We start from the raw sequence: 13,668 nt of genomic DNA on the forward strand, positions 1-13,668 counted from the left end.
GTTAGAAACGGCAGCGCTAATCCAGTTAGTGGTTTTACAGAAGCGTACAGATAAAAGGCTAGCTGTGTGTGGAACTCACCACCATACAGATCAGTGGAGTTGAGAAACGTGTCATTATACGGTTCCTCTGTGAATAAATGGCAGTTTAATTAACATCCCAAAACAGAAAAAAATCAAATACACTCAATTACAACTGGGAAGAACAAAACAATACTGGGTGAAAATGGAAGATGGACAGTCAAGCCTTCAAGCCTCTTACTGAAACTGTGATAGTAATCAATGAAGAGTTTCCAAATTAAAGTGCAAAAAGACAACTATCACAAATAAATGTCCCTAGCAATACTACCTCCTCACCACTAGATGGACCACAATATTCACATATACCTTGGGCAGCAGCACAGCAACATATCAGTTACATCACTTTAAAGATAACAAGTGATCCTGAAGAAATCACCACTCACTTGTTTGCACTTTAAGGGTGTATGGGTTCTTTTGTTGAATGGTGTGTGTGAACTCGAAGCGAGCATTGCAGCTGTAGTCAGTGTTGGCATCTTTAGCCAGAACATTGGAGAAGAACAAGTCACCATTCAAGCCCATTGACACCCTCTTGTCCTGTATTATGGGCATAATGGCTGTGAAGAAAAAAAGAGAATCCAGACTCATTTGTTCAACTTAATCTGACATGCAATAGCCAACAGGCAGCAGAAGAAATGATGATTATCATCTTCTGGCCTGAAACATCACATGATCAGTAAATGTGTCACTCAAGGGAAGGAGCGGTGAAGATGAGTGTGAGATGAAGATGAGATGTTCTGCACTAATCAACAATGAGATTTAATAAATTACATTCTAGTAATGGATATTACGTTGTGTGCAAAGCAGTAAGAAGTATATGAAAGGTGAAGCGAGTTGTCTTTGCAATATAGGGATGCGATTAGAAATATTTGAGACTTTTAAATGTATTGTATCAGTTGAAAATGTATATTTAGAGTACCTGTGCATGCTCATTTCCCATATTTTAATTATTTCTCTAATAATTAATATTTGAAAAAAGTACTAATGATTTAATTGCATTGTTAAATGTAAACTTTAGCAAATCCAAAGAATGAATATCCATTTTTACAATGTTGTAGCATGTTAAGCAATTCTTAGTGTTTTATTTTTTATATATTTAGACAAAATAGTATAGAATTTTAATCATTTTAATCATACTTTATTGGTTATTGGTCATAATATATGCCAAATAATTATCAACTAATTAATACTGGTTCATTATTACAAAACTTTATTAAAAGTGAATTGGTTTAAAAGCTTATTAAATTATTTCTCTTAACCCAGTTTAATATGCAAACTACACTATAAAATAAGTAGTGTAGTGCATAAGTTCATAGTGTAAACGCTGTGGTGCTATCAAAACTTTTCTTTCTTTGTTGCCAAACATTTATTAAAAGTGAACTTATTAGCTGGCTTAGAAATTATTAATTGGCTTTTTCTCTTAACATGGCTTATATAATAACTACAGTGTAAAATTGTCTGTTGCCTAACATTTATGGAAGGCAAAATTCTTAGATAAAAAGTCACTAGTCAAAACAATAAGTCCAAAATGTGGCAAAATAATGAAAATATGATAAAAAGTAAAAATTATGACATTCATAATCATTGCTTTTTATGTCTATTTTATGATTTATAAAACTATAAAATATTAATTTTCATACAACAATGTCCATTTCTGACCAATGAACATGGAAGGGAGTGTTCAAGTAAGTTCAAATGTGTTCTTCATCGAAATGTGTACATATTATAAAAGTAGTGGGAATTCAAGCTAGAAATCACTTCACCTTTAAGATCCATACTGTATATTTAAGCCTTCTCACAATCACTGACACATTACAAAAGAGCTGTTTGTGACTGTACTGATGACAAACAGAGTCAAGATGTTTGATCAGTGCTTTGTAGCGTGTCTATGCTGCGTGATTCCGGCTCTTTAGAAATGTCTCAGTGCTGTGCTTGTTTCTGCTCTCAGCTTTTTGTCAGGTAGGGCAGATTCGCATGCATGCACTAGCTCAGCACTAATGCAGTAACGGACACTGCTGTGCAGAGGACACAGACTGCATGACAGAGAGAGAGACAGAAAGTAAGGGGAAGTGAGAGGGGAGAGGTAAAAGAGGGTGAGGAGGGTTATAAGGTTATGAGATGCAATCAATCGCAGGAAGTGATGAGCAACACTCACAGCTGTCCATCCAGAAGGTTTCAGGAGGAGGGAGACCAGGAGGAGGGTTGCAGGGCAGGACGAGTGATTCCCCCTCACGCACACCCACCGGTTCCAGAACCTCCTTCGGCCACAGCGGAGACTCTGAGCAATGGGGACAAGTTTACCAGATTAGGGAATATAACAATTCAATCTATGAGAAATCATGTTGTTTTATAATGCTTTTTTGTCATGTGTTATGTTACTTTCAAAGGGATGGGTCACATAAATATGAGAGCTAAGGCTGAGACGAAGATTATCGGTCTGTTCCGAAGACTTGAAATATAGTGCAGGTTATATGGACAACAACTTATTTGGTGCACTATTGATTTTTATGTGGCACTAAAAAACCTAATATCGTATGACTTCAGAAGTCTTGAAATATTCGGTAGTGTAAGTCACGTGAACTTCTTTTATGATACTTTTGCCTGTTTTAATGATAAAATCATATCTCCACAGAAGAACGAAAGTTATATGGGTAACATAACATATGAGTAACATAACATGATGTTGAGTGAATGATGAAAGAATTTACATTTTGGGTAAACTATTTCTTTACAGACAATTAGCATGTTGGGTGTATGTTGTGCTTTGACATTTTAGTAAACCAGCCCTCACTTGACACTCGCAGTAGGATTTTGTTGGAAATCGCTGTGCCAAAGTCATTGGAGGCGAAGCACTGGTACTCTCCTTCATAATCTTCCGGTTTCCCGCTGCTTCTGATCTCCAGTGTTCCGGAACGACTCCGCATGGTCACCCGCGGGTCCTTCCCTACGTTAAAGAACTTCCCATTCCTCCGCCACTGAAACCTGCACAGACCAGTTACAAATAGGACATGAGCCAACTTGATGCTGTTTATGTAATAGGTCCATTGTTGGAGCTTTTTAATAAGCGGATTTACACACACATCAAACTGATAACAAAAAAGACATGAATACCAACCCAAAGATGGCATGAGATGGAAATCAATGAAATCTATTTTCTAAATGCATGTTACTGATCTGATTTTGAACAATTCATCAGTGTATACAAATATTTTTTTTTAAAAGCGTGTTGACTTTCGATCTTCCATTGAAATGACGTGTGGTCGACTTCTCCAAACATTTTGTGCTAATAAGCCTGTCCTTTCTCTTTAATAACCAAGTCCTCATCCTGATTTTTTTTTTCCAATAATCCACTTAATTTGGATGCATGTCAGAATTTAAAGAAAAGATCTGTCGCTACGTCTGTCTGGTTGCGACCAAAAACTTGTAGGATTGCATGCTTGGAGATGACCGGGTGTCATCTACTAACCTACTGAATATTCTGTGAGCGTGAACACTAAACTAAGCGTATTATTATACCACAATGGGTTTTGCGGACCGGCCTGAGTGGAAGGTTTTGTAAAGCCCAACAGACCACCAAACAAAAACAGGCACTCTGAATGGCCACACTGTGTTGAGCTGGTCAGGCCTGCTTTTCACAAACAAGAACAAGGGACCAGAGCCTGAGTGAGCGCCCCTGCATATCTGATGGCATGAGAAGGGTACAAGAGGGAGGGAGGGTGGACAAAGCTGGCAGTGCTACTGTCAGGTTGGGGCATTGGGTGTCACTCTCACAAAAATGTGCTGGTCTTTGTCATGCCGAGACTAATGGATGCCAGGTTTAATTAGACCGCGACAGAAGAGGAAGAATGAGAGACAGAGAAGTGACGTGAAAGTAGACGTATACAGTAGGAGGTTGCTGACAAACTGGAAATGTAAAAGTGGTGAGAAATTACAAAAAGGATGAGCAGGACGAGATGGCACAAAGACAAAAAGGTTTCATCCATTCTCACGTTGGCACTGGAGTCCCCTTGGCCTCGCATTCAATGATGATGTTATCTCTGGGGTCCACAATGTAGTCCTTTAGTGACTGCTTCACAATGGTGGGGGGCTGTTTGACTGTGGAGGGAGGGACAAAGAGAGTTTTATCTCACCAGCACTGAGAAGGAACACTGAACTCAATGCTATGTATACATATGCAAGCTCAGCATTTCTTGAAAAATGGTTGTTCAATTCACTTTCGTCGCAACAAAAAAATATGGACACAATTAGCACAGACAAAGTTTTGACTGACAGACATACAACAAATCACTTATTCTTTGTTAATTGCATATGTACATGATACATTTTAATTGCTCCTCATGTCTTTGTTTACTAAATATAAATTAGCAATAAGTTTGTTGTGTCCTTAGCGTCATTCATTCCATTGTTACTGTGTTTAAACCAATTTCCCCCAATATACATGAAAAAGTACTAAGAATTGTGCATATTCAGTCTGGGCCTGCCAGAAAGGTATGAGAGATTGGAGGATGTACAGGTAGCTACAAACAAACATTCAATGGACACAAAAAAGCTATATAGCTATTATTGCTTAAAGTTCAGCAGGCAAGCTAAAATAGCGTCCAGGACCATCCATTATATAATATAAATTTTGCACAAGAGTCAGGTTCTGGAAGAAAAGATACCAATAATTTTCTCCATGACTGAATTGATTTTTAAGAATAAGTTATATACCTTTAAAGAGAGTTTGGTAGCACTTTATTTTACAGCCCTGTTCCTCATGTACATACTATGTACTTATTATAGTAACTGCAATAATAACTAGGTACTAACCTTGAACCTACCCCTAAACCTAACCCTACCCCATGCTTATATTGCCATTACTTTCTTAGGTAGGTACACTAAGTACATGTAAGTGCACGTACTGTAAAATAAAGTGCAACTGAGAGTTTTACTTATACTGTGAGCTACATTGCTGGTATATGCTTTTGTTGAAGCATCATATCAATTTTTTAAATAATCATGTTAAACAGTGGAATTTCTGTTGAAAACTACTTTACCCGTGATTCTGTAGAGAAATGTCCACTAATCAGAAAATTGTGACTAGCAAAGCACAACAAAATAATTGTATTGCTCACCCACTCCCATGAAGCACTGTGAATGTCAGTTTCCCTAGATTCTCAAACAACTTACATTTCTGTGATATGCATATTTTGCAATAAATATAAAACATTGTTTCTGTACACAAAATGTCTCTCTTTTTCGGCTGCTCCTGTTAGGGGTCGCTGCAGAGCCACAGGTTTTACATTGGAAGCCTTTCTATATACATAATCAATAATTGTATTATTTATTTATTCATTCATTAATATGTTTTAAATCAATTGTGTCATTCATAGTGCTTCATGAGATTTTAGGTATTTCTCTAAACAAAGCAGTTAAGTACAGTCTGGGAACTTTCTATATATTTTCTTGGCTGAGTTCCAAGTATTTTTTATTTTATTTTATTTTTTACTTTAAATCAAAGTTTGTAGTGCTGTGCTTCACCTTGTAGCTGCTTGGTCTGGTGCATGGCTTTTTAGCCACAAGATTCCTGACTGCTCTACTCTACTTCTAGCTGGCTCAGAATTGTATTCTGGCATGGCTAACAAACCCCTGCAGTAATCCTTCCCTTCAAAGACATGGCCTGCCAAAAAGACATGCTATTGGGCTTACATTAGAATATTAATCAGCTTTAATAAATGATAGACACAGTGAACTTCTGTGAGCTCTCTTGAGACTGTGTTTGAGGGTCTTTTCAATGGGTTTTCTGGCCTGTATTGGTCCTAATTGTAACATCAATGCAGTAATAACTCTGTTCTTTAGATTTCAGATGTGATAAGTTTTGTTGTAAGCTCTATTAAAACCAGCCGCTGATTTAATGAACAAGTTAATCCATGTTAATGAAGAACTTACGTTCTTGCTGGATCTTTGCTGTTAGTTCCAAGAGGGGTTGATGAAGAGAAAAAGAGTTAAATTGTGTGAATAGTTAACAGAGAGTGAGGAAACATGGCTATGATGACAATAATTAAAACATTTACATTAATATATTAAAATTGCTACTAAACTACTGTTATAAGACAAGACAAAAAATTATTTTAGTTAATGGCTGCCAAACTCTAAAATATGATTGCTGCAATTATTAAAAACACAACACTAAGTCTACTTTAACATATTAACACCAAATAGAGCAACCAAACATATACACTTACCTGTTAATGGGACACCAGATGAATGAAGCAGAGAGAAAATTACAAAAAAAAGAGGAAAGGGAGATAAATTTTAAAACAATCACTGTCACATGCAAATCCTAATCGGTGCATTTATCTTCCCCATATGGCAGCATATTTAATCTTCGACAGTCTTTGTCAGTTTGTTAAAGTGACAGGCCTTGCGGGGGGTTTCTCGCATTCAATAATAACCGCAATCAATGTGATGTATGCTCTCACAAGAGTCAAAAATGGCTTTTGTGATTGTGCTTTGCTAATTAAAGGAATATGACCTTCATCTTCACGTTTTAGTAGAAAGCACCCATGTGTCTGTTGTGCTTTTCATTGGATAGTGACAGGTGCATCTCTGGCTCTATGCCATTCATCATCTGACAACAATCATAGCACATAAGCAAGGTCACATGGGGATGGGACGTCATGAGTAACATGTGTAAGGTCAGCTGGGAGCCGATGACAACCCTCGTCAATAGAAATCACATTTGGGGAGGGGGTGATATTGGGAGTGAAGGATCATTAGGGAGATAATGGAGAGATGCTAAGAGTCACATCTCTAGTTCAATTCATCTTTTATATCAAGGGTCTTCTGCAGGGGGTCTGACGATTATTGTTCATACACGATCACATTTTTTTCATATTAGCTTAAACCAAATCTAAAGTTAAGTTACTGTAAATGCTTAATTGTCCCACCTACATACAGAAAATACTGTTAAAAAGTATATATATATATATATATATATATATATATATTATGCGCGCACACACACACAATTCAGCTTTGAAATAAATCATATTTAAAAAAATACAAATATATTAAATTGACATACTACATTGTAAAAATATTTCACAATGTTACCATTTTACAGCATTTTTGATCATAATAATAAATAAATGCAGGCTTTGGGACTTTCAAAAAGATACTTTTACTGACCCCAAACATTTGAACTGTAGCGTATATGTACTGTATTTTAAACATCATAAAAAAGAAATCAATCATTTATTAATCATAATATTTTAATCAGTAAATAAATAAAAAATCTGTTATTATGAACTCAATTTTACACTATATGTATATAAAATGTATGTAACTGCTCTGTCTCTCTTTTGATGGTGCATGTAACATGGAGTATAAGCGTACAAAAGAAGACACAACACAGTTGCTAATAGTGTGATCACATGCTTGTCATTTCCCAGTAGCCCCTGCTGCTGAATACATTCAGAGAGGTCAAGAGGTCAGAGGGGTATTATGAAGTGCTCAGGGACAGGATCAGTGCTCCACTCTTCTCTATCTACACAGATCAATAGAGATTCACACAGACAGGCCTATAGTGAAAGCTGGAGAAAAAGGGGGGAGAGATGATGCAAAAGACGGAATGCCAGAATAAGGGAAAATGAGAAAAAGAGAAAGGAAAACTGAACGATGGCGTCTTGGGAATACAGGCGGAGAAGGGGAGTTGGGGAGGTGCTGACAGCCCCTGGTCAGGCTGAATCTCTTTCTATTGTTGAAGCTCTGTATGAGCTTTCAAATCATTTTTCATAAGAGTGTAAGCCAAACCTGGATGGCTATTATTAGAAGGAAACTGAAAAAATGGAGGAGTAAAACAAATACAGTTAGACAGCAGAAGGCGGAGTGGATTTTTTTGTGGTTTCTTTGTTTAAGTTGCAGTTCGTATAGAATGGATTTTCCTCATTTATGACGTTGTATACATAGTAAGACCGTAATATAGAGCACAGCTTACAGCAGGACAGTAGGAATGTGCAAAACTACATATTTTTTAATTTTCTTAGCTGACTAATCGCTCTAATGTGGAATTATTGACTGCCAAGTGATCATGAGACCACTGAGATTATATTTTGTGCAATCAATTATTTTGGCACAACACTGATGGACAATCTGATGCCCATTTATGAAAGCTTGTTTGAAAACTTCATACTCGCATGAAAATATATGTCAAAGTTGTATATTGATATCACACCTATGATTTAATGCAAAAAGGCAGAACAATAACCCTATTACAGCCTCAAAGAGTGGTTTAAAAAAACCTCATCAAAAACACGCATTAGTGCAGTTTATCATTTATGTTGCGAGTTGAAGTGGCACACTATGGAGGTCTGAATATGTGTGTGTTTCTGTGTGATGAGATTGTAATTCTCTGTCCCCTTGTATATACTATAAAAGACATTTTCCTTTCAACACAAATTTAATATTTTAATAATATTTTTAATATATATTTATATTTTAATACTACAATTGATTGCTTCTGTTGTCCTCATTTGTAAGTCGCTTTGGATATATACACATATATACACACACACACACATACACATATATATATGAACTTTAAATATTGCAAATAAAATTATATATATATATATATATATATATATATATATATATATATATATATATATATATATATATAAATATAAATAAATAAAATGACATATTACAATTTATAATTCAATGATGACTTACGGTCCAGTGGGACTTCGATTGGAGCCACCACCTTTGATAGCAGCAAGATTATTGACAACACTGCCAGTGCCGCCCACCGTTCCTGTGTCCACATCTCTCTCCTCTAATTGGCTGACCCCTCCTGTCCCAGGTCCCTACGGATTTACTTACACACTTTTTGATGTGCTGTATGACCTGTGAAAAGAAAAAAAATGCTTAAGGAACTTACTCTACATTACTGTGACTTTTAGGAAGCGGCACTCATCCACAATTTGTAGGGAGACTCTTTATTGCTAAAATACACAGTTTTGAGTTTGTACTATGTGCCTGCTGTGTTCACGAGTAATGCAGGCGTGGGCTGTGCATGCGTGGAGGTTTTCAGCTGGCCTACATTTGCAGTTGACACTAGCATTCCCTGGAGCCAATGGCCCTCTTTCAGATGAATGCGGCATCAGCGTATCACCACACCTACACAACACCATGCAAACCTCCAAACCAGAAAGAAAAGGACAATCTGCTCCCTTGACGGGGCACCGAACCCCAAAATGGAGGACAGGGCTGCTATACAAACCACTGAGGTCTAATAGCAGACGTTAACTGGTACATCTGTCAAATCCTGCCTTCATGAAACTGACAGTCTCTCCACACTGACTGGAGGTCAGTGACAAACTCTTCCCTACAGATACCATCTAGTTGGAATAGTTGACCTTAGAGTCATTATGTAAATGAGCAGCTGTGGCACTGTAATTCACATGCCTCAGGTGATCTGAGTAGCAGGATCCTTTATTATATGGAAAAATTTAAATTTTAGAATCATTGGTTGGAACCTTGCTCTCTCCGCTCTACTGAACACAATGAGTCTGAAATAATGGTTTTCGCCAACTTCCGCAAATGTGACCACACCTTATGTTTTTTAACTATAGTCAAGTTAGCAACAACCTACTGTACTAAAAAGGTAGCTATAATTGCATTACAACTATTGACATACACAACAATAAACAGCATTTAGCTCCATTCAGAATAGTATTTTCTGACAACAATTCAAAGCATTTAACAGCATTTGAACAAATGTATACTAAATACCACCAATAAAGCTTGAAAACCCAATAACAGATATATCTGAGGTGAAAAAGCAATGCACTGACTATATTACTTAATGAACTTATTATAATAAAAAAAACTTGCTATATAATGCTTGCTATATGAATACGGCAAAAAGCAATTTAACAAATAGCTACACTGCTACTTGTCGGATAAAACAGATTATTATAGGAAAAGCTACTCTGTATTGAAAACCGCTGAACTACTAGAGCATTATTTAAAATCGCAGTAAAGTAAATAGTTATTCAACACTTACTGTATGTGAATGCAAAGACAAAAAGGAGGAGAGTACACAAAAACAAGAGAGATGCAGCGAACTCATATAAAAAAAAAAAAACGCCCTTCAACCTGACCATCATACTTGTCATAACAGAGTCCAGGTGGTTAGAAAGAGACACAGTCTGAGGCCTGGAGAGAAGATGGGCTTAAGCCAGAAACAATCTGCCAGAGAGGTCACTGTCAGCCCAGGAACCCCGGCATCCTTTTATTTCTTATTCAAACTCTTTCAAAGAGCCAGAATCTCTTTAGGCTCCCAGGAATGCCATAAGCACAATTACAGGATCCTGTTAAATTCTTTTACCACTTTGGTATCAAGGTTGACAAACTTGCCATATTAAGTCTGATACATATGCGTATGAGCAAATCCACACATTTATATAGCATGCATGCCTCCAGGATGAATCTCCTCCGGCAGGAGTTCTCTGGCAGGCTCAGCTGTCTGAGAAACTCACAATATGTTCAATATCAGTACAGCAATGATCTAACCCAAATTCTGAGAAAGACTTGAGGAAACCAACAGCATTGCCAGTCTCATCCCCCATCGTCCTGAGGCTTTTCAGTTTGAGCGAACTTAAGTTTAGACACATCTGATGAAGTGCTTTGTGCTCAGTGAGCTGTAGTATATTGAGATTAAAGAGAAGCATGTGGGCTAATAGCATGCGTCAAAGTCTCCTTCTGTGACCCCAGCAATGTGAAGACAGGATTCATGGCACACATCCTAGACAGGGTGGAACAGGGTTCACTTCCTGCCAAAGACCAGACAGGCAGTGGGTTCGTCACTCACTGAGTAGCAACATTTCATTAGTGTCTACAATATATAATATAAAAAATATGAACAACGCAAGAATAATAGCTTATTAATTAACCAGGAGCATTGACTGGTTGCTGACCAATGACTAAAGCAAAAAAAAAACAAAAAAACATATTACATATTGCACATACATTTGACGTGTTGTATACACAGTAAAGCCATTTGTGCCTTTAACCTAAAAATAAGGTAATTGTCAAATTATAAATTAATATTTATTTTTTGCAGTTGCAGATTTATATCTAGTTATCTGACTTTATTTCTTAAAACAAAAACTATAAAAAAATCTTATGTTAATTGAAATAAAATTTTAAAATATAAACATTAAATGAAAAGCTACATATAAATATTCTTTAAAAAGTAATAAATGGCAAAAGCGCAAAACAAAATTACTAATACTTCAACTAAAATTTTAATTGAAAACATCTATTAGATAATATATAAAAGCTTATAAATATTAAGTCTGTAATAGAAGTGGTGACACATTAAGCTAAAGAAAGATGGAACAAATCACGTTGAGTCTTTTTGGTGTGTCTCGTAATCCAAAGGTTGCATAAATCATAAACGCTAAAATAGAAGCATAAATGGCTGCCCACTGCTCCAGGTGTGTGTTCACGGTGTGTGTTCACTGTTGCGTGTGCACCAAGGATGGGTTAAATGCAGAGCACAAATTCCGAGTATATGTAACCATACTTGGCCACGTCACTTTCACTTAATTTTGGACCTTGCTATGCAAATCAGAAAAAGCATCTTCCAATCACAGGTAGACCCTATTTAACTCCAGCCCTAGTTAAATTATTTTTAAATTAGACCTCACATTATGTTGACACCAGATAATAAACTGCATTCTGGATTCATTAATGCCATATAATTAAACAGCCTGTGTGCTCTTATTTGCATGGATGTCTACATGCATCCATATTTCAAGTTAGTATCCTTTCATCAACAACCAGGAAACAGTTACTGCAGAAAAACAGAAACCTTCTGTTTTTACCCAAATGGCTTGTTAGACCTGAGCTGAAGGGAGTGAGGAGGGCTTCAGCGTGCAACTAAAACAGTTGTTTCCAACATAATAGTCCCGAAACCCACTTGAGCTCCATCAGAGCAGGTGAGTGGGCATAGTGTCGCGCTCTTCAATCGTTAATGGTCACCGCTAACACAGCTTATTAATGCATGATGACAGCAGCACCCACTGGAAGACCTTATTCTGTGACAAAAGTGACACATTTTGAAAATTTTGATACACTTAATGGGTGCAGTAAAATTTTACAAAGACATCTAGTATTCTGAAAAAGAGAATGGACTCTGGAGAAATCAATACCAACATATATTGTACAGAAATATATACATACTGTATATGTGTGTGTGTGTGTTTTGTGACAAATGAGGACATAAATTTGTATAAATGACATGGGTGTAACATAGGTATTACAAGGAGAAGGTGACTTTATGAGGACATTCAAAATGCTTATAAATCAGTTTTTTTTTTTTTTTTTTTTTGAGTAAGTATAAATCCTGTAAGGGGTAGGTTTAGATGTAGGGCACAGCACATACAGTTTGTACAGTATAAAAACCATTAAGCCTATGGGATGTCCCCACTTTTCACAAAAACAAACGTGTGTGTGTATACTGTATATACACACACACACACAAATTTTCCCAGAACAAAAAATGGAAATTTAATGTGTACATCTACACCACATCCAAGCCTTTCAGTGTAAATTCTGCCTAAATGACCATTAAAATTTAATGATGCAGATCTCTAAAATAAATTGAACTAAATAGCATTGTGAGGTCAAATGTCCTTGGTGCCACTGTAGGTTGAAGGTCTAGTAGTCTGGGGTTTCATCTCTCTGTCTGTCTCTCTCCATGTCCTATTGTGCTGATGGTAGTACAGCCCCAGGCAGTCAACACACGCACACACATTACCCATACTCCCACTCTATAAATACTCACATGGCCATCACAGCCAATTACCCTCAGTGGAGCCGTGCGTCTCTGCCCCAGACGCCCAACTCACTCCTCCTCGGGCCCCCTTCATCACCGTTCTTCACTGAGACAGATTCTGAGGATGCTGGACTAGATGGCCCCTACAGCTGTCACTTACACACACCATATGCATGTTTTAACACTCCATTTTTAATAGACTTGAAAAACATTACACCCGTTTTACCTGAGGGCACGAGAGAGATTTTCTGTAGTTTCCCACAGACAGTGTTGACTCTAGAGTAGGTATTTATATATGATAACATACATCGATCACAGTGACATAAGAAGGCCATCTGATACCAAAAAAAATGAATAAATGTAGTAGACAATATATTATAAAACGGCATTCTAGAATTGATTATGACTGGTCAATGACAGCAATCAGTGGTTAGATATTTCTGTATAGTGACCAATGAATGTCAAATGGTGCTTGACTAATAAAATAAAATAAATTAAAATTAAATAAAAAAAATAATTTAATTTAATAAATGTTGTAATGAATTAGCTTATAATATTACTCCCTGGAATACCTGATTGATAATTCTGCAATCAAAATAAAATTAAAATATGACAGCTGCAGGGCAATCAAGATTCGTATTATAATATGTACTTACACAAAATGGTTGGAAATTTGGCCAATTTGAAGGTTGATGATGGCAGGGACTTCTAAGAACTGTAAAGACAAAAAAAAAAAAAAAAAAGGGTTTTATGATCATTTCCAG

The 13,668-nt window shown here is 36.6% G+C and overlaps 1 protein-coding gene across 6 annotated transcripts in view; it reads right to left on the bottom strand.

The window, feature by feature from the left end:
- Positions 1-13,668, bottom strand: part of LOC306854964 (neurofascin-like) — a 68,566-nt gene that overhangs the window by 41,275 nt on the left and 13,623 nt on the right. For 3 of the 6 annotated variants that reach the window (XM_079393306.1, XM_079393303.1, XM_079393308.1), the window contains exons 2-9: positions 13,561-13,619; positions 8,791-8,964; positions 6,004-6,021; positions 4,065-4,170; positions 2,867-3,057; positions 2,231-2,353; positions 462-632; positions 80-127 (exon numbers count right to left, since the gene is read on the bottom strand). In XM_079393306.1, coding sequence (XP_079249432.1) covers positions 80-127; positions 462-632; positions 2,231-2,353; positions 2,867-3,057; positions 4,065-4,170; positions 6,004-6,021; positions 8,791-8,884 — 751 coding nt within the window. In that variant the 5' untranslated portion in view covers positions 8,885-8,964; positions 13,561-13,619. Of the gene's footprint in view, positions 1-79; positions 128-461; positions 633-2,230; positions 2,354-2,866; positions 3,058-4,064; positions 4,171-6,003; positions 6,022-6,299; positions 6,951-8,790; positions 8,965-13,560; positions 13,620-13,668 lie in introns of those variants that run through there. The other 3 variants (XM_079393305.1, XM_079393304.1, XM_079393307.1) reach the window with 3 other exon arrangements.

Source organism: Barbus barbus, assembly GCF_936440315.1.
Source record: "Barbus barbus genome assembly, chromosome: 35".
Classification (NCBI taxonomy): domain Eukaryota; kingdom Metazoa; phylum Chordata; class Actinopteri; order Cypriniformes; family Cyprinidae; genus Barbus; species Barbus barbus.